Source organism: Maylandia zebra, linkage group LG1 (assembly GCF_041146795.1).
Source record: "Maylandia zebra isolate NMK-2024a linkage group LG1, Mzebra_GT3a, whole genome shotgun sequence".
Lineage (NCBI taxonomy): Eukaryota > Metazoa > Chordata > Actinopteri > Cichliformes > Cichlidae > Maylandia > Maylandia zebra.
In genome coordinates this window covers 27,827,552-27,848,214 of record NC_135167.1, presented here as the reverse complement: position 1 = coordinate 27,848,214, position 20,663 = coordinate 27,827,552, and the positions used below count along the sequence as shown (strand labels likewise).

The window sequence follows — 20,663 nt, the reverse complement described above, 5'->3', positions numbered from 1 at the left end:
TACATATTTTGAGATGGCTTTTTCTTAGCGCGCACAGGTTGAACGATGAAGGCCAAAGCTCTGTCAGTGAAGGAGTGCGCCTGGATGTCCGAGGACTGCCACCTGGTGGACATACCGCGTGAAGCTACCCAGAGGGACACCCTTTGCTTACCGAATATCTTCCAAAAGTCCAAAAAGGTGAAGCCTCTGACAAAGACTCGGCCCAGCCCCAATTGCCAGGTTTACTACACAGCCAGGGAGCTTCTGCTGGAGGTGCTGGACAGAGAAGCGATCCGGGAGCTGATCAGGAGAGCTGCCGGTGTGAAGGCAGGGCCAAATCGGCAGTCACACTGCCAGAGCAGGGAGCAGAGCACAGATGTGTCTGAGGAGGGGTATGCTGATGCAGTGACGTGGTTTTCTGTGGTCCTGCAGAGCGGCCTGTCTTTGGGGGAGAACTGCAACTTTGGGCATGATCTAAATGTGAAACTAGACGGATGGCAGGGCGTGCTAAAGAGAAACAGCATCCAGGCCGACCTGCTGTCTCTGACCAGACTGGAGGATGGAGAAAAGCTGGAAGTCCTCTCTGCTTTCTGTGGCCACATAACCCAGCGCTACCAGGCCCTCCATACGCCGGGGCCAAACCTGGCTGTAAAGAAATACAGACTGTCCTCTCAGCAGGAGCACTACTCTGTTTATCTCGCTCTCCTCTGTGACCCAAGCTCGGGGTTCATCTGTAACATGTATCTGTACTGTCCAGAGCAGCTCCAGAGGCAGAGTAAGAAATCTGTTGTCGAGCAGGTGGTCAGACACCTGCTGAGACCTTTCTGCAACCACAGGTGTGTGGTTCAGCTGGATAGCTCTGCCTGGATGGAGGAAAGGCTCACACACATCTTGTCTAGATTAGGGTTCACCATTCATTTTGTTCCCGCTGTTAAGAGGCCACCATCTTCACCACCTGAGGGCTCCATGATGTCTGAACTCATTGCCCACCTGCAGGGTTGGACAGGACCTGCCCTCGTTCCCCTGTCTGATCCAAAAGGAACAGGGGTGGATGTATTCCTCCCAGGCCTTTGGGTGACGCTGCATGTGATCTGCATCAACACATTTGTGCTCCACACTCTGCAGAGCCAGAGCTCAGGAAAGAAGGTCAACCTGACACAGTTCACCAGGACTCTGGCCTCTCAGCTGGCCATGAACAGCAGCACCGCCGTGCCCGTTCTGCCACGACTGAACAGCAGCTCATACCAAGAGAAAAATGTCTCAAATATTTGTAAGCAAAGGTTAGTCCCGCTTTTTGTCACAGATCTTCTGCAACGTCTTATGGCTGCTGCAATGTTTGATGAATGAAATAAGCCAAACAGAAAAAAACGAAATTCTGAAAACTTTATATTTAGCTTAGTATTTAATTTATAAGTGTGTGTTTTAGATCTTTGATCCCCACACTTATCACTGAGCCTTGAGCACCCATAACCCGATTCTGACTTTGTCTTCCTTCCTTGCTCATCACCCCACATAACCTGCCATAGAGCCTTACTGCTACTTGTAGCTGATTTTTAATTTCCTGTGTTATCTATTCCACCACTTGACACACCACATTCTAATGTGATAACCAGGGTTTTTAATATTGTGACCTTTTAATGTAAAGATTTGAACAAATAAATCCTGTCATTGATATATTTGATATTTTTGCTTGACTAAATTTTCCTGCAGGACAAACACCAACATCTGTGGTCAGGTGACGGTGAAAGGAAAACACAGGTGCAGCTCTGCAGTGAGGCTGCAGAACAACTGGAACAGACCAGGAGTGTGTGGGTTAGACAATTCTGGCAACTCTTGCTACTTAAATGCAGTGTTACAGTGCCTGTGCTCCACCGTGCCCCTCGTAGAGCACCTCCTGGATCAGGAAACACGCAGAGAACTGGAAAAGTAAGACTGAGCATGTCTAAGGATCTTGGAAAGAAAAGCGTCTGGACTTCTTTAAGTTGCTCGAAGACGTTTCACCTCTCATCCAAGAAGCTTCTTCAGTTCTAAGGTCAAATGGTGGAGAGTCTCAGATTTAAACCCAGTGGGAGTTTCCCCCGAAAGAGGGACAAAGGATCCCCTGATGATCCTCTACCTAATCACATGAGCCAAGGTGTGAAAACGGGTGTGGGTCACAATCAGCCAGGGTTTCGGGTGAGCTCATTGTGAAATCTGGCCCCACCCTATCATGCGATTTCCTGAGGTCAGATGGCCCAGGATGTGAGTGGGCGTTAAGGCGCCTGGGAAGGGATCTCAAAACTGGATTATAGATGGCAGACGGTGTCGTAAACCACCGCCTCTGTTCAAAGATGGTCGCTCACAGTGGACATAAATGGCTTCTTTCACTCCTCTTTCAAACCATCTGTCCTCTCTGTCCAAAATGTGAACATTGGCATCCTCAAAAGAGTGACCTTTGTCCTTTAGATGCAGATGGACAGCTGAGTCTTGTCCTGTGGAGGTGGCTCTTCTGTGTTGTGCCATGCGCTTGTGAAGTGGCTGTTTGGTCTCTCCAATGTAGAGGTCTGAGCATTCCTCGCTGCACTGTACAGCATACACCACATTGTTAAGTTTGTGTTTTGGCGTTTTGTCTTTCGGATGAACCAGTTTTTGTCTGAGTGTGTTGCTGGGTCTGAAGTACACTGGGATGTCGTGCTTGGAGAAAACTCCTGAGTTTTTCTGATACACCGGCTACATAAGGGACATACACGTAAAGGAAGCACTCAAAACATGTGGTTATCCTATTTGGGCGTTTATAAAGTCAGCAAAGAGACACAGAAAAGAAGATCAGACACCAGCGAGGGAGGATAAGAAAGACAGACGCAACAACATTGTCATCCCCTATGTAGCCGGTGTATCAGAAAAACTCAGGAGTTTTCTCCAAGCACGACATCCCAGTGTACTTCAGACCCAGCAACACACTCAGACAAAAACTGGTTCACCCGAAAGACAAAACTCCAAAACACAAACTAACAATGTGGTGTATGCTGTACAGTGCAGCGAGGAATGCTCAGACCTCTACATTGGAGAGACCAAACAGCCACTTCACAAGCGCATGGCACAACACAGAAGAGCCACCTCCACAGGACAAGACTCAGCAGTCCATCTGCATCTAAAGGACAAAGGTCACTCTTTTGAGGATGCCAATGTTCACATTTTGGACAGAGAGGACAGATGGTTTGAAAGAGGAGTGAAAGAAGCCATTTATGTCCACTGTGAGCGACCGTCTTTGAACAGAGGCGGTGGTTTACGACACCAACTGTCTGCCATCTATAATCCAGTTTTGAGATCCCTTCCCAGACGCCTTAACGCCCACTCACATCCTGGGCCATCTGACCTCAGGAAATCGCATGATAGGGTGGGGCCAGATTTCACAATGAGCTCACCCGAAACCCTGGCTGATTGGGACCCACACCCGTTTTCACACCTTGGCTCATGTGATTAGGTAGAGGATCATCAGGGGGTCCTTTTGTCCCTCTTTGGGGGGAAACTCCCACTGGGTTTAAATCTGGGACTCTCCACCATTTGACCTTAGAACTGAAGAAGTTCTTGGATGAGAGGTGAAACGTCTTCAAGCAACTTAAAGAAGTCCAGACGCTTTTCTTTGCAAGCTCCTTTGACTACCATGACCTGGATGACTGAGAACCTTCACAGACTAAGACTGAGCATCTTCGTTTTATTCTCGGACTCACCTGAGGGTTGGCAGTCATGTTTTTTTCCAGTAGTTTAACCTCTTTTCATGCAGGTCCAAGTGCCTTGTCGCTGAGGTGTTTGTCCGCCTGCTAGAGGAGATGTGGCTGGGGACGAACTCCAGCTGTGCCCCCGTAGAGGCCAGGTCGGTGCTGTGCTCCATCTTTCCCCAGTTCAACAACTACTCCCAGCAGGACGCCCAGGAACTGCTCCTCTTTCTCCTTAACACGCTACACGACGACCTGAAAAAGGTGCAGAGACACCTGCGCATCTGCACCATCACATAGCCTGTTCCTCTCTGTAATATAAACCTACGGAAACCATAACTGAGTGTGTTTTTGTGCGTATGTGATTGTTTACAAGGTTGCAAAGGACCAGATGCACTGTTCAATACGACAGCAAAGGCAAGAACACAATAGGTACTGCACCACTGAAAGCACCATTGTGTCACAGCTGTTTGAGGGCCAGCTGAGCTACATAACCCTCTGCATGCACTGCGATCAGCAGGCGTACAGCACACAAACGTTTACTGTGCTGTCACTTCCGATTCCTGCCGGCATCCTTAAGTGCTCCATTCAGGCAGGTTTTTTTAAACACCATTCAGACTGTTTGCATTTGATATACTGACGGTCTCATCCCTGCAGTTCTGTGCTTGTCTTTTATTCTCGTTTCATGTTGTGCAGGACTGTCTGTCGCTGTTCTTCGAGCAGACTGTCCTAACTGGGGGAGAGCAGCTGCTGTGTTCAGTGTGCAGGATGAGGAGAGAAACGGCGGTCATCACTAGTTTGGACAAACCTCCAGAGATCCTCATGTTACACCTAAAACGGTGAGAAGGAATGGATCGTCATCTCTTAAGATACTTTATTTACAGAGTATATGTTCAGTCGATAAAATCTTTAAATTTTATGAATGGATGTGTAACATTTAGCAGAGCATAATCTCACTTTAAGGTCCACTCAGGAGTGTAGCTGCTCTGAGATCTTTGATCTTTAGAAGGAGATGAACTTCAGCAGGGTGCTGTTTGAAAGCAATTAAAGGACTTAGTCGATGTTGCCTAGATTCAGTGTTGATCGTGAAAACGGCAGTGCACAAAACTTTCACATTCACGTCACATGATACAATTAATATCATCATGACCAAAATTGAGCAAAACCAAGAAGGCTTTATAGGCTTGAGGGGGAAAAAAACAGATGCTTAAATAAATCGGTTCTTCCCCATGTACAATTTTCTAGATCCGCCACTGCTCTGGAGACATTCATTTTTTTAGTGACCAATTTCAGTCTGTTTTTGGTCTATTTGAATTACAGCAACAAAGGTCATGACAGTAACAGAGAAGCAACAATATGCATTTGAATAATTCAAGGACTGAGTTTGTTAAATTATTAGACAATAAAGACTCAAAAAATTAATTAACTGATTTCCAATAATGGTCTTTTTGCTTGTAAGTACAAAAACACGAATAGCGCCATTTATCAGTATTGAGTAACCGACCTTTGCTACAAATAACATGTATTCATGCATGCATTAATTCAGCAGGCATCATGAATACTTAATACTCGTTATGCATTCTATTATGAAGTGTTTCTGCTTCCAAATACCCCGGAGATACAGGAAGGCTAAGATAAATCAATAACCCCCACTGTTTTTTAAGAGTCAGTGTTTCAAACTAAACTTATTTCCTCCACCGCAGGTTTGGCTGTAAGGGGAAGAAGCAGGTGAAACTGACGACTAATGTCGCGTTCCCCATGAAGCTCGACTTGACCCCATTTCTGTCGAGCTCAGTGCATAATGTCTCAGATTCTTCATACCATCTTTATGCTGTTGTGGTGAGTGAACATGAAGAAGATCGTAATATGAATTTGTGAGGTCATGTTTGTGTTTTGCCGAAAGATATTTGAGCGCACTGCAAACATCCACACTCGTAGATTCAAAGACTTGGGGATGCATGACTGCCGAGACCGCGAAGGCTCAGGGCTGCAAATGAAATGCATGACGCCACTTTGGCAGTCAGGGGTATGTCCAGAAGGGGGGCATGGGGTGGCAACAGCCCCTTCTGAAAGATGACTGCCCTCGGCCCTTGAGGACAGTCATCTTTGGCAGGTTGGACTAGAGTACTGTTAATCTTACAGTCCCCAACACTGTTATATAAGAGCATGAATACTACCAGTAGGAATGTAACGGAGTACATTTACTCCAGTGATTTACTGAGACTTATTTGGACGTGTTGTTGCTTTCTTCTGTTACTCCACTATATTTTGGATGCAATTACTGTATTTATACTATTTATTTTGCAGCTTTTTAAATCTTTGGTTATTAATTTCCTGATAAATTACATTATTATATAATTAAAATAATCAACAGCTGCAATATTAAAGAGACCATTTTAAAATTCCTAGGAACACCCCTGGTGCCAGACTTTTTCTTAGGCAGGGGCGCAAAACTCATTTTTCATCCTGGGCCAATTTGATCTTATGTGGGCTGGAGCAGTGAACCAATCCCCCTTCTAACAGTGTAAAGTAGTTTAATAATTTAATGTGAGATAACTCAGTATGAGGAAAATGAAGTGCAGCTTCAATAAACTGTCCCAGTTTTAATACGTGATAAAGAAATGCTGCTGCAGTTAATGAAACAAACCCAACTTTTTTGGGCTTAAATAGTAAAACACAAATCTGTAACATTACAGAAAAACTTTTGGCATTGCCACAATGTGCTTTGCATCATTTTAAGATCACCCAGGCAACACAAAGGGTTTAATGTTTAGGACTTGGCACCTGTTATGTAATTAAAACTGTAATATTTACATGAAATGACAAACTGTGTGGAAAACCATGGAGTTTTCACCACATCTGTTTTTTTTAATGTATTCATTTCATAATTTTTTAACAGAACCACACAGGTCATCTGAACATGGGTCACTATACGGCTCTGTGCCACAACGCCTCAGCCCAGACCTGGCACTTGTTTGACGACTCGCTTGTCAGAGAGGTACAGGACACCCTGGTGCAATCTCCCAACGCCTACATGCTGCTCTACAGCCGCAAGCCTTTCCAGAAGCCAAAGATCCAAGGACTGTGAGCTTTGCAAATAGAAGACCAAAATCAGTTTCCCTCTTGAAAATGTTTCTTATCATCTGCATTTGGTTCAACATCTCTGCTGCTCTTTGTACTGTTAGCATCTCCATAACAATTAGAAATAAATTGTAAGTTCAGTGTTAATGTATAATGTTTAACTATCACACTATCTCCAAACCACAGGAAGACAGGGACATCAGGTTGATAAGGGCTTTATGACAGTACTTAATACATGCTGAAGATATCTTGGAACATTTGTTCACAAACACACACAGAAACTAATTTGAAGCAGTTTTAATAAATAGACATATGAGTTGTTTGAGATTAATATAATCGTTATATCTGAAACACTTTCAGAACATTGAGGGGGGGGGAGTACAAGTGAAAAGAAAATAGCACATGATCTCATGCGAGGCAATAAAAACAGTCAGGAAGTTCAGAGTCTAATCCTACCCCTTAAGAGCTCTGGTCCATTCTAAAAAAATAATCAGCTTACTTTGTGCTTGCCCTTGTCAGTCGGCTGGTCAGTCAGGCAGAGTGCGTTGACCCTATCACACTCGTGTAAGTGGCTAAGGTCAATTTCTCACGTCTTCACATTCTCCAGCTCAATACTAAACATTAAAGTAATTCCTGAAAAAAAAAGAAAGAAATCTAACCAAGCCTCAAACAAATAAAGACCAAAAATCACTAGTATGAACCAAACAGGATGTCAATCTATCCTGATACATTTGCCTCTAAATAGTGTTTGAGTATAATCATGTAAAGAGTAAGTATGTTTAACTGACAATAACCTTTACAGAAGACTGTAGGGTTTCCTTTCATTAGCTGAACCGAGCAAGACAGAGAAGATATCAGCATCAGTTTAAAGCATTCTGAGTAGAGCGCTGAAATCGGCTGTTAAACAAATATGTTCTACATAAACAACTTAATGTGATTGCATAAGTGGATAAGTGCAAGAATGTGGCTAATATGAACAAGCAAAACTCCGTCCTTTACCTCAGGAAGAATGCTAAAAATCAGTCACAGTCTCTTCAACACCCCTCGTTAATAAACAAGAGAAGGCTCTACAGGTAAACCCCTAAAACATATGGTTTGCCTTTATGAATATGGAGATAATATAATGGCTGCTACTTTCACGAAAAAAATAATAATAATTTGGTCACTTAACAGATAAATATTTTGCCCTAAAGTATTTACATTTGTAATGTGCAACATCAGCGTAGGTAGGTATGTACATGCCACCTAACTGTTAATCCTGTGTATGCACAGTACAAGAAAGCTGAAAATCAGTTCTGCGATAGCGCTGTCCACACCGAGTGTGAAAGAAATGCGAGTGAAGAGCGTCTGGACCAGCGGTCAGCCCTACAGCACAACTATGGTAGAGAAGTCAGATTTAAAGGAGGATCCATTTAGTCTCTAGATGATCAGTAACGTGAACAGATGGCATATTTTAAACAGCTATGGCTCCTCTAGTAGCTGAAGCGTTGCACAGTGTGCCTGCACCGTTCTCCTTTCTGGGACAGACGAGATCTCATGGCCACTCGCTCGAGTAACTCCCCGACAAGTTAACTGCAGCTTTGTGCACCAGGTCCTCAGAGCTGTGATTCTAAAAAGAAAAAAGCATTGCTGCTCTGGTGTATTAGTGTGCCTCCTTTATGTCCCACAGCACCATCACAGGGTGGAGTAAAACAGGATATAGGCTGCAGAGGACTTGACGGAGGAGGTGGAAATGTCAGACACCTCATGGTCGTCGAACTTGTACCAGCGCTGTTTGGCGGCATTCTTACAGTAGGCTGTGTAATGGCCACCATCTAAACCCCCATAGTGGTTCTGGTAGTGGAAAAGCAGACGACAATCAACTGTTACTTAAGCATTACAGGCTGCTGTTTTCAATGTTTTAAACCAGGTTTTTTCTTTCCAGTCTTGCCTGTATAAATATTTTACTATCCTGTCTTGCTGTTTAGGGACCAAACACATTTATGTACCAAAGCTACTGAGCCAGTACAGCTCTTGTGTTGCCTATTTGCCAAAAGACTGGCTGTAGTCCCCAAGCAGATCCAACTCATTGTTTTATCATTTAGACAATTGTTGATGTTACTTTGATAAACTGTACATCCACCTTGCTCCCTACATTTGTTATATTTGGGAAACCAAACAACTCATTTAAAAAAAAAAAAAAAAAAAAAAGTGTTCTTAGAAAGCCCAGGTTTTCACAGATTGATCATACAAAACTAAATGGCCCATGCTAGATCTATCGATTTAACGTTTACTGAAGCCTGAGTGGGACCAAAGATATTGCACCATGTCAAAATAATTGTAAAAATTCACCAGTTTTGTTCAGTAAGCAGACCTTAAACTTTGCATGTAGCAGTTTGTAATCATTGCTCATCTGCTGATCTTACCACAGATGATACCATATACAACTTGAGATTTTGACTATGAAGATATCAGAATTGGTATATATAAATAATTTGGTCATTCAGCCAGACCTTTAACGAATCCTGTGTCTGTCAGTAGAAGCAGCTATACCGAGACCAAACTACATACAAACACTTCTTTCTCACCAAAATAGAGAAATGGTATCATGGTGGTACCTGCTGAATTTACTGCCCAGGTCACAGGACCCGTTGGCATTATGCCTCAACTTAATACAGTTCAGGAAATCATATTTATATAGATCGGCTCAGAGGGTTCCTGAGCAGACTGTTATTTCAGAATAAAATGTTTATGTTAAAATTTTGTTTAGTGCATAAATTTAAAAATATTGGCAAAGGCCAGTGATTTGACCTTGAGGTCAAGGTTACTGAGATTGAAAGTGATCAAAGATTTTTAGTAGACACCACAATGGTATCAGTTTGAAAACCCTAGGTGACTTACTTCTCAAGTTATTGCAGGTGCAAAGATGTTCAGAATATGTGACCTCTGACATTTAGTTTGAGGTCACTGAGATTAGAAGAGATTTTTTTGTACATGTTCCCATGTTATCAATTTGAAGCTACTGCTCACTACTCACAGCTACATTCTCGAGTTATTGCATTCACAAATTTAGGTGTCCATGAAGCCCGCCTGCCTGGCGGGGTGACAACAATACTTCATCAATCTTTTACACCAGAGCAGTAAAAACAGCAGCAGTCATTTCAGTTTCACTTACAGACACTCCGTAAAGGTTGTATCTCTTCAGGCTCTGTTTGGGTCCAATGACGTACTGGGCCAGGTCCAGACTATCTAAAGGGAAGTCTACAGATGTCTGCAGTTTCTGCTTCCATCTACCCTCATAGGAGAACCTGCAGGAAGAACCCCCACAACAGGAAATAATGTTAATGTCAAAAATAGCACTCCTGTAAAGCTTATAAAGTGAGGAGTGAAAATAGACAGATAAAAACTGTTTTACTGCTTTGATTACAGACCGTTTCAAGTGCACCAGGAGGATGGGTGGGACCTTCCAGATCTCCAGTTTCTTGGTGGAGTCTCTGTGGGCTTTGCAGTGTCTGCAGAACACCTTGTTGTTGTCAGTCAGCTTCTCTTCCTTGGAGAATAGCCTCAGACAGTCCTACCCGGAAGTAGAAAAATCACTAATTATTAACCATAGTTATGCATTTAATCAAGAGTAATATGATCTACACAACCACAATACATTTAATTGGCTAGTTTGTCCGAATGAATTCAGAGAAACAAATGCTGTCACGATGTGAATATGTTAGATAACAATATGTGTGCTTGACACGAGAGCAAAAACATGCTTTGATATGCCCTGACCTGTAGGGAGCACTTGCTGGTGGAGGCCAGAGGCAGCGACAGGTACATGAAGGTCTCAAATGTCCGTGACTTGCGATGGCAAGTCAGACATTGCACAGTGGACTTGAACTGCCCCTGGAACAGTGCTACGATGATGGACTCGTTCAGAAGCTTGTGTTTGCTCCAGGCCAGGTCAGCACCCGTTTGATCATCCAGATGGTCATTTTCTTCTTCCTTGTACCGCTTCCTGTTGTCCGCCTGACCAGAAGTGAAAGAAAATAATTTAAAATGACACAAGCCCAAATTAACGGCTAGAGACACCTGCCTTTGTGATTCAATTAAAAATCAATGAATAATGGCAGATGTTCACTATACCACCTATCGATATCATGTTGCAGGGAGAAGTGAAAACTCACTAAAAACTACATGAAGAATTTTCAAGCCATAATCTCTGTATTCATCTCTCGAGTATTGTTCAGCTTATTAGCATGCAGTTCAGCCAGTTCACTCTCAGTATGACAGGCAGGAAGATATGGCAGGTTAACACTTGCTAATTAATACCTTATTAATTAGTATGATTTACAAAAAAAAAAAAAAAAAAAATCAATTATCCCAGAGAGACAGAGTGGACTGGGACTGGGCCAGCATGATGGCACATAGGTCAGAAGATCACACAAAAGGGACATGATGAGATGGCGTGCGTGATGACAAATGCACATCACCAGCTGCTACAATCGAATTGGCATCCTATGCTCAAAAAGAAAATGGGTTGATGTACTTCTGCAACTTAACCCCAGGTGGAGACAATTGTCACTGTATCACTCAGCTGATACTCTAACAGTATAAATAAAAGACCTTCAATAGGAAAAATAACTCAGAAAAAAAAACCCTACTACCTTTGTGGTTATAGTAAGTTTAAAAATATAAAATACTGGTGACTCCTCAGCCTCCTAGTAGACACACCTAGGGTATCAATTTCAAAAAGTCATTGCAGTCACAAGATTTTCAGAAATACAGTTATCAGAAGTACTCTAACCTTGAGGTCAAGGTCATTGAGATTCAAATGTATCCAAGATTATTAGTACATACACATACAGCATCATTTTTAAGGTCTTACATCACCTCGTTCTCGATCTATTGCTTCAAAAATGTAGGTGACCACAATATCAGCCTCTTACAGCTGAGTTGTAAAAAAAACATACAATCACACAATTGCTTTGTCGTCATCCCCCCCCTGATCTAAATGCACATGAAGCCAGTAAAAACAAAATAAACGAAAGGAAAGACATCTGTTGATACAGGCAATGAGCATGTCTTGGGTCAACATGCACAGAGGTTCTGACAGAGCATCAGACCAGACAGATGCAGACACGTCACACGCACACTGCTGCAGGAGGACCAAAGACACACAGCTATTTACTTACTCTCTAATTTGCCATCAAAATGAAACCCAGTGAAAAAAACAGAAAGAAGGAAAATGATAAAAAAGACTAGGACTTCATTGTTAACAGGCAAGTGTGCAACAACATACAGGGATACTAAAAGGAAACCTGAGAAAGCTGTGGTTCAACAGAATAAAGGATGCACTGTTAATTTAGTCAATATTTAAATAAGAGTGAGAATATTTAGATGTTAATGGTTCTCTTTAGGGCTGGGCCATATTATACCGTTCACGGTAATACCGGTATAATGTTAGGCAACGATAGGAAAATGAAATATCGCGATAGAATGGGAGTAAAACGCGCGTGCGCAGTGCCTTTGTTTTCATACGCACATGGCCGATTGTTGAGTGAAACAGATGAACCAGAATTGGTTTGTAAAAATGGTGCAACTTCAGTGATGTGGAACTGGTTTGGTGTTTGTCCGTCAGATACACAACAAAGCACATTTTTTTGCAGAACATGCAAGCGGCCGTTGTTATTGTCATATTTGTCGGACTAAGATGCTCTTAAATCTGGGAGTAATCTGGGTCCTAAACTCCGTATGCTTCAGGTCAAACAACACTGCAGCATCACTTAGAGTTAAAAACTGTCTAAATTCTTTCATCTTTAATAAAACGATCAGCATTGCTGCTTTACCAGGTGTAACTATGAAGTTTAACTTCCAGGCATCCATGAAAACAAAAGTTATTACATTTAACGGAGTTAGAAGTTAGCAGGAAGCTAGCGGAAGTTAGCTCGCTAGTTTCGCTAGTTACCTAAGCATGATATTGCATGTTCTGACTGAGAGATTTCTGAAAAAAATCAAACGTACAGCTCTGCTATCACTTCCAACATAAATGAAGACGGGAAACTAAACAGCAGTGACGTTTGTAGGGTTACTGAAGTTGGGCTAGCTGGTATATAATGATGTGCTACGTGATCGCTAGCGACACAGCTATGTTAGCATAACATAAACAGTGAAGCTGGAGGATGAACACTAACACTTTTCCACTTATAAAAGTTAACGTGAAGGTTCTTCATGGTTAGAGACAAATGCAATCGCATGGCAGGATGCTGTAAACGGACCAAACTTCAGTCAGGAGAACAACTGAGATAATCCATCCACAATACGAGGTTAGTCATTAATATACTGCAACAACATGGGAATAGAGCAGCTGCCAGAGAATTCAACATTAATGAATCAATGTTACAGAAGTGGAGGAAGCAAGAAGAATGAGTTTAATAAAGTTTGATTTATCTGACTGCTTTGTTTCGCTTAATGTGCCTTATAATCCCGTGCACCTTATGGTCCGAAAAATGCGTACTGCACACTGCAGTTTAATGTTGCAAAGCACCTCTTTTTAACTTCAGTGGATATTATACATGGTTATGCTCAGGATATGTCAGCCCATTTCTACTGGAAATGCCTTTTGGTTAAACTGTCAGCAAGGAATTTGCATTTGCACTGTTATATTTTTATAAAGCTTTAATGTACATAAAAACCAGCTTCTTGTTTAAGTGAAAATAAATGGAAGGTTGTCTTTTTGCGCTAGTAATGTTGTGGAGTTGTATTTTGTCTCGCATCAATTATATCGTCGGTTATATCGTTATCGCAAATTTTCAAATATATATCGTGATAAATATTTTTGGCCATATCGCCCTGCTCTAGTTCTCTTTTCATGTAACCATTGTAAGACTTTGTTTATGCCTCACTGGTGGCTGTGGAATACCCCTTATTAAGTTTTCACACTACCTTGTTGAGGTCCTCATGAAGCCCATCCATGAGGAACAGCAGCAGCTCCTGGGAGTCTTGCTGGTCATAACCAGCAAACTGCTCATTGATCTTGCCTATGGTGATCTTGAAGTCACGTGGACTGATGCACTTGTACAGACCAGCCCACAAGGCCTTCATGATTACACCAAACTCCTCGGCCACCTCCCCTTTGTGGCCAAGAATATTGTGCCTGAAAGAGAACAGAGGCTCCGGTGTTATACATTCCCCCGCATACAGACCTCATTATGACCAGCAATTCCACTTATCTCGGATCTAACCTGTTTATATCCTCTAGGTAGCAATTGTTGTTGAAGTATTCAGCCAAGGCAGGAGTGTTGCAAAGAGACTGTAAGATTGAGTTCATATAACATGTGTTGCCCAGGTTACGAAGGCCAGTCAGTGATGCGCCCAAACCCCCAAATGTGGGATTGAGGTTGCGAATTTTGGCTGCTGAAGGACGCGCAATCTCCACTTTAGAATAGACTTTGGCAGGTGCAGGTCTGAAAGAGAAAAGAGTAAAATAAGAGAGCCAGACTAGTTACTACAGATGAATCATCAAAGGAAGTACCACAGTGTAATATATACAAAGAATACAGGTCATACATACCATTGTTGCTTTAACAGCACAAAAAGCATAATATTTAATTGTAAAACAGGTTCAAACTAAACATGAACAGTCACTGAAATTACTACCTTATCACACATTTTCTGCTCATTTAACTAAACAGCCTGAGGAAATACTATCAAAAGCTACTCTTCTATCCACACAAACACAATCTGAATCACCTTTATGACACTCCAACACATCATCTTCATACCAGAAGAAGTATTTTGCAGGCTTCTATTGTCCTTTATAATATGCAGCTATTATCTGTTCACTTAAAACATATTTATAGGTGCACAGCGTGTCTTACTTGGTTTCTCTGTTGATTGTGGGTATGACAGCAGTAGCGGTCGGGGCAGTGGCCTTTTTCTGTGCCTCCTCTCTCAGGTCCTGACTGATGTCAGGGGAAGAGTAGGAGCGTTTCAGTTTAGACTGCTCCTGCTCTTGTTCACGGTTTGTGTCTGGCTCAGCTGGTCGTGGTGTTTTCTGTTTGACTGTTGGTGGTGTCGATGGTGGGGTCTGGGGAACAGTGACTTCAGGAGGGTACAGGTGGACACGATTGGTTGGCGAATGGTAGTATCGGTAGGTCCCCGTCACTGTGTCAAGGAACTAGCCAAGAAAATTAAGCGGAAGAAAAGAAAAGCATTTGGTAAAATTTAACCATAAACCTTTAAACTTTTTTTCCTTTGAACTTTCACCCTCAGTTATTTCAAATGAATCACTTATTTCAGGTTTGGTTATCTGGTACCTTCATCCAACCATCAGGAAGACCCGGTACACTCCTACCCATCTCTTCACTCCTTGCTCGGGTCAGAGGCTCCCTCTGTGAAGACACACACACACACAAACACACTTTATTTAATAAGATCATACAAAAAAATTATTGTAAAGGCTTTCACAGTCACAGCAGGGCTGTGAGAGTCACAGTCTCTCACAGCCCTGCGGAAATCTAACAAACGCATTAAGTTTGACAGACAACACTAACCCCAAGTGTCCAGGACTTCAAATTTAATAAAGGACAAACTACAATTGTTTAGCAGTGGCTTCACTTCTCTATCAAACTGTTCCTCCATTTTGACAGTGACAGGTTAAACTGAAGGAAGCGATCAGCCTAAACAGGACTAGTTAGTAAAAATGGGGGGGTTAGAATCTAAAGTTTCAACCTACACATGCCACCTTTATATGAGGAGCATTACACTATTTGAAGTTTTATCTTTACAAATAATTGTTATTTGGGCTCTAATTGTTATACTTTAGCTCTAGGAGCCAAACTAGGTTCTAATCCTTTAACTCATTAAAACAGTTTAGTGGATTGTGTGTTTAAAAAAAAAAAAGTACATTGTTTAGGATGTGCAATTATGACGAAGAATTTTTAACATCTTCTTTTAACCAATGATTTAAGACACTAGGACCTTGTGGGATGACCTTAAACTTTCATTTGTTTGTGACAGTAATTATCTCTGACAGAGAAGAGGACTCACCTTAATCTCACTAACAATATGGTTGGGAGCCGGGGAATCCAGAGACATACTCTTAGAGGGTGTGTCAGAGTTCTGCTCTTTTCCTCTCCTGTCTTTTTCATCCCATGCTTTGTTTATTTTATTTTCCTCATCTTCTGCTTTTTGCCTTTCCAGTTTCTTCTTCTCCTGATGTCTTCTCTCCTCCTCTTCCTTCTTTCTCTTCTCACTTTCTTCCTTTTCTAGCCTTTCTTTCGACTCCTGTTTCTCCTCCTCTAAACGACGCTGCTGCATGCGTTTCTCCTGCTCCTGCTTTGCTTTCTCCATCAATGCCACTGCTTCGGAGTGTATCTGACTTTGTTCTTCTTTAGAAAGAGAAGCATTAGGAGCAAAGGGTGGTTTAACTGAACGGTCTGGGACAACTGGGCCATTCTGGGTAGAATCCTTTGCTGACCCGTTTTGGCTGGGCTTAGGTTCAGGTTTCTTGGTACGGTCAAACTGGGACAGGAGAAGAGTCATGTTTAGACACATTTGGAGTCCTTTAATGCTTTGCATTCTCTAAAGGTTTAACAGTTATCAGGGCAAACAATACCTGAGGGAATGCTTTGGGTGTTGCAGGTGACTGGCTGGATGTGCTTGCAGCAGGGGCCTTCTTACCCAAGTCCTGACCTGAATTTGTGGAGCCGGTGACAGAGAAATCAACACTGTCGGGCAACCTATCAGCGACTATGGAAGTTTTAGATGTTGGAGGTTCTGCTGGTGTGATCCCATTCACCAGCACAGGAGCTGATGGTTCCTGAGGCTCAAGTGAAACTTCAGGCTCGGGTGGAGGTGGGGTTGGAGGTTTTGGTTCCTCAAGGGATGGGTAGCTAAAGTTCACTGTTGAAAACATCAAAGAAAATGTCTACATGTAAGACAAGAGTCCAGTCACAATTAGGAAGTAAGTGAGTAATACAAAATTATATAAAGTATATTGTGGTTTTTATTTTCTATCTCATAAAATGAGAAAACATAGCATTAAAGGGCCATTTTTTAAATAAACTGTACTACTCATACTCACACTGAGGAAGGGTGTTGGTAATGGTCTGTCGAGGTGGTCTAATTTTAGCATTGGTCGTATACATGGGGTAAAACAACAGCCAGTTCTCATAGCCACCCTCCAGCACCAGCGGCTCACTACGCAGGATGGTGATGCTGTCCCACTGTGCAGTTATCAAACACAACATTGTAATTTTACATGAAAACACAGGTATTGATATTTACAAGCTACTGCATAAAGTCAACCACCCGCCAGACACAGTTACCTTAAAAAGAGCATCTTTGAGGCTCTGCAAGGTGGTCCCCAGTTTAAGGTCAGTGACAGAACTGAACCAATCCAAGAGGATGACATAATCTACAAATCCCCGCCGTTTCCAGTGCTCTTTGGACTCTTCTGGCAGCTTTGCCTCAATCTGATTCACAGTGATTCTGAAAAGTCAAAACATTTCATTATCCACAGGTTGACCAAACCCCCCCCCCCCCCCCCCCCAAAAAAAAACACAGACACAAAAACAAACTGAAGGTAGAAAGATCAGTCCATTCATATTATTATTTGATAATGAATCACACATGGTGTGTTAGAACAAACTTCAATCAAGTTTGAAGCTTCGCTTCTCACCCTGGGCTAATGGCCTCCTCAGGCACGCTGATGCAGGTTTGAGCCGGGACCTGAATGTGAGACTCCTCAAAATCTCGATGGCTGCGTGCATCCATAACAATTATTGCGATAGTCTGGTCCTTCATCATGTTGAAAAGTTTCTCAGCCGTGATCCCACCAGCAGGCAGCGCAGCTGTCAGACAAAATTCATAACTCAGCACTAATAAATCAACTAAATTCAAAGATAAAAACAAAGTGACTGCTTTGAGGTTTTCCACTTTACCTTTTGAGGTTGCATTCTTCAGTTCATTCTGTTCAGCTTTCACCTGCGACACACATCCACAAAGACTCATCTCATTAGCATGTTGACATAAACTGGATTTTTCCCCTTATACTAAAGGTACAAAAAAGAATCATTACGATTTCAATACAGGCATTCAAATATTAATTAAGCTACGGGTGTTTGCATTATTATTATTATTAAAATCCACTGTAATGCCCAGTAGGGCAAAGAAAACATTCGAAGTCTTTATATCTCACTTTATTTTTCAAAGGCACAGAAATGCTGTGTGCAGTAAATATCTCAATACCTGTAACCACCTGCAAAATTCAACTCTTATACTGTGCTTTAGTTTAGATCCTTTTGGGAGGGTTATTGATCGATGCAGTTTTTATGTAAGCGTAAATTTGGTAAACTATCGGAAAGTTACATATAAGACAGTAAAATACTCTTTTTGATTTGCAACATATTTCTAAAAAAAGTTGGGATAGTGGCAGATTCACCACTTTCTTGCATCACATTTCATGTTTAAAAAACTAATAAGAACTGAGGAGATCAGCTACTGTGGGAAAGTGCTTTCCAGTCACTATCTGAGTTCAGCTTCATACAGTTCAGAGTCTTCTTTGGCCTGTTTTGTTGTCCAAGTGTTTTCAATGGGGGACAGGTCTTGAATGCAGGCAGACCAGTTTGACAAACTCTATTATCTGAGTATTCCTTTTGTGATGTGTGCAGAATGTCCAGAAGGTGACACATCTATGTCATCTGGATGGAAGAATAATCCATTGCAAAGCCTATATATCTTACGTAAATGGGGCCCTCAAAAATAATTCCAAAACCAGCAATATACTTTGCAAAGAGTATACACACTGGCAGCAGTGTGTATACTCATTTCAAACCTTCACCTTTTTGCTGTCCTTCCTGTTTGTGAATGACGTTTTTGGAGAGCCCCGATCGCCATCTTTTTCTGTCATTTCCTCCCTCCTCTTCTTCTCCTCTTGTCTCTCCTTTTCCTCTAGTTTTTTTCTCACCTCTACCTCTTCGTACCTGTTCAAAATAGGTAGGAAATAAAGATCAGTTAAGTGAAACAAAATCAATATCCTATTTTACAGTGTCTGAATTAAGAAAGTGAGCATAATCATGACAGCTGAAACCTCTAACCTGAGTTTAAGACTTTCAGACAGCTTTTCAGCTTCTTCAATGGCTTTCTTAAAGCTGTTTGTCCCAAGCATAGTCACGTAATACTCCTGTGCACATCAGAGAACACTTCAAGTAAATAATCTGCCTTCATGTGAAAAAAACATTAGGTTAGCAATACAAAAAGAATGAACAAACTTATAAATATTAGGTATACCGGTTGCTGCTTGAACTCTGGTCTCTTCTTGATGATGTCATATACTGTCAAATACTTCATGTACAGTACATAAGCTTTCTCCTCATCTCTGTCCAGACGGCACTCCTCTGCCGCCTTGAATATTTTGCAGGCACTCTGGACATAACTACAAACACGAAAAAAGTATATGTAAGTTAAAGATTTTCATCTCCACATGACTGCAATGTGCTTCAGTCACAGAAGCCAGAAAATTGAGATCAGTGACAAATGTCTTTTTATTAGGTAATAATTTCTGCCCAAAAAAAATATAGTAACATTACTTTCTAGTGCTTGTCTTGTCTGGCTTAATTTCAGCTTTTTTATTGAGGTCCCCCAGAGAGGTGGACAAATACAGCTCTTTGACCCCGGTGGAAACTGCAGGCATCTTGGCGAATGTGTTGAGTCAGAGGTCACTGGCAGGCAAAAGGGTCAGTGGTGTAGACAAGCTCCGAACATCTCTAGATAAATGTTTGTGAAAGAGAAAAACACAAACACACGCCGTTTATACTAGAACAGCTGTTCTAGTTTCATAGAACAGTTCAATCTGCAAAAGAACATTTAAGCCACGGTTAGCAAAAACGTCTCAAAAAGTTTTCCCGTGCCGTCGGCGGTTGTGTAGTATTTAGAAATGTCTAGAATTAGGACAGGCTAAGCCGAAACGATGACACTTCGCAGATAAATCACTTATTGGCTATGACACGGCGCTTGGCTGTAGTCAACAGACCCAGGGCATGTCAACACTGACGACAACAACATAGTTTTCTCGCTAATGTTAGCCGCTAACCACTACTCGGCTGGATGCTTTTACGAAGCAGCTAAAGGTCAACTAAACTGACAGCATTCGGTTTAAACCTTAAACCTACTACTTGGCTGATAAAAAACCTATTTAGCCCCTTAAATGTGCACCTGGCGTTGTTACCTTCCTCGTTAGCCTGCTAGCTACGTCAGTTAGCAAGCTGCGCTTGGAGCGCACGTAGTTAAAGCGTTAAGGTTAGCTTATGAGAACTATTTCCCTACAACAGAGACAGTCGAGTACATAACACCCCCCATATCACTGAGGTCTATATTACTGTCTGACAGTTTGACAATATACATTTAGTTTTAAAAAATACCTCTTTATGATCCGTTGCTTACATTTTAGCCACTTTTTGACAGCTGATTCTGATTTCTTGTTCCGCTTCCTCCTTTTTTCCCCAACCCGTTCTCTTCTTCTTCTTCTTCTTCAGCTAATTCTTAGACGTTGGCATCCTTACTATCACACTACCGCCACCTTCTGGAGTCATTTTTTTCTTTCCTGATACCCGTTTCCCACATCTTTGCTGCCAAACCACATATTTTGTGATGACTCCTGTATTTTATCTGTATTGCTCTGTGACTTTTAAGTGCACGTACTTACATTGTTCACTACTATAGTTTATAGCGCTACTCTTCAACTGCTGTAGATATATTCATAGCACTCTGTAGATCTGTTTACCACAAATTGGTACATATGTACATATGTAGCATATCTGTATATTAGTTCATATTACATCTGTATATCTGCCCGTCTGTATAGCAATATAGAATATCTGTATTCTATACACCTCATCTGTATGTCTGTACATATGTATACATCAGTACATCTATACA

At 41.9% G+C, this 20,663-nt stretch overlaps 2 protein-coding genes across 4 annotated transcripts; one reads left to right on the top strand and one right to left on the bottom strand.

Moving 5' to 3' along the window:
- The first annotated feature begins 29 nt into the window (after window positions 1-29).
- On the top strand, window positions 30-7,408 carry LOC101464660 (uncharacterized). 2 transcript variants are annotated; one of them, XM_004543459.6, is made up of 7 exons: window positions 30-1,259; window positions 1,690-1,791; window positions 3,743-3,938; window positions 4,051-4,266; window positions 4,371-4,513; window positions 5,378-5,513; window positions 6,574-7,408. In XM_004543459.6, exons 1-7 carry the CDS (start codon window positions 46-48, stop codon window positions 6,760-6,762), a joined length of 2,196 nt encoding a protein of 731 aa, XP_004543516.3. In that variant the 5' UTR covers window positions 30-45; the 3' UTR covers window positions 6,763-7,408. The 2 variants fall into 2 exon arrangements, with proteins under 2 accessions (XP_004543516.3, XP_004543515.3); XM_004543458.6 differs by having other exon boundaries at window positions 1,690-1,905.
- Window positions 7,038-20,287, bottom strand: usp8 (ubiquitin specific peptidase 8). Of its 2 annotated transcripts, none has more exons than XM_004543460.4 (19): window positions 20,147-20,287; window positions 19,316-19,492; window positions 19,017-19,161; window positions 18,824-18,909; window positions 18,568-18,709; window positions 17,669-17,711; window positions 17,407-17,578; window positions 17,054-17,216; window positions 16,810-16,951; window positions 16,342-16,628; window positions 15,774-16,247; window positions 15,041-15,115; window positions 14,603-14,901; window positions 13,967-14,188; window positions 13,668-13,878; window positions 10,515-10,751; window positions 10,166-10,308; window positions 9,910-10,042; window positions 7,038-8,588 (listed from the first exon to the last, which is right to left on the bottom strand). In XM_004543460.4, exons 2-19 carry the CDS (start codon window positions 19,417-19,419, stop codon window positions 8,430-8,432), a joined length of 3,237 nt encoding a protein of 1,078 aa, XP_004543517.1. In that variant the 5' UTR covers window positions 19,420-19,492; window positions 20,147-20,287; the 3' UTR covers window positions 7,038-8,429. The 2 variants fall into 2 exon arrangements, with proteins under 2 accessions (XP_004543517.1, XP_012772440.1); XM_012916986.4 differs by having other exon boundaries at window positions 20,169-20,285.
- Window positions 20,288-20,663: the final 376 nt, after the last annotated feature.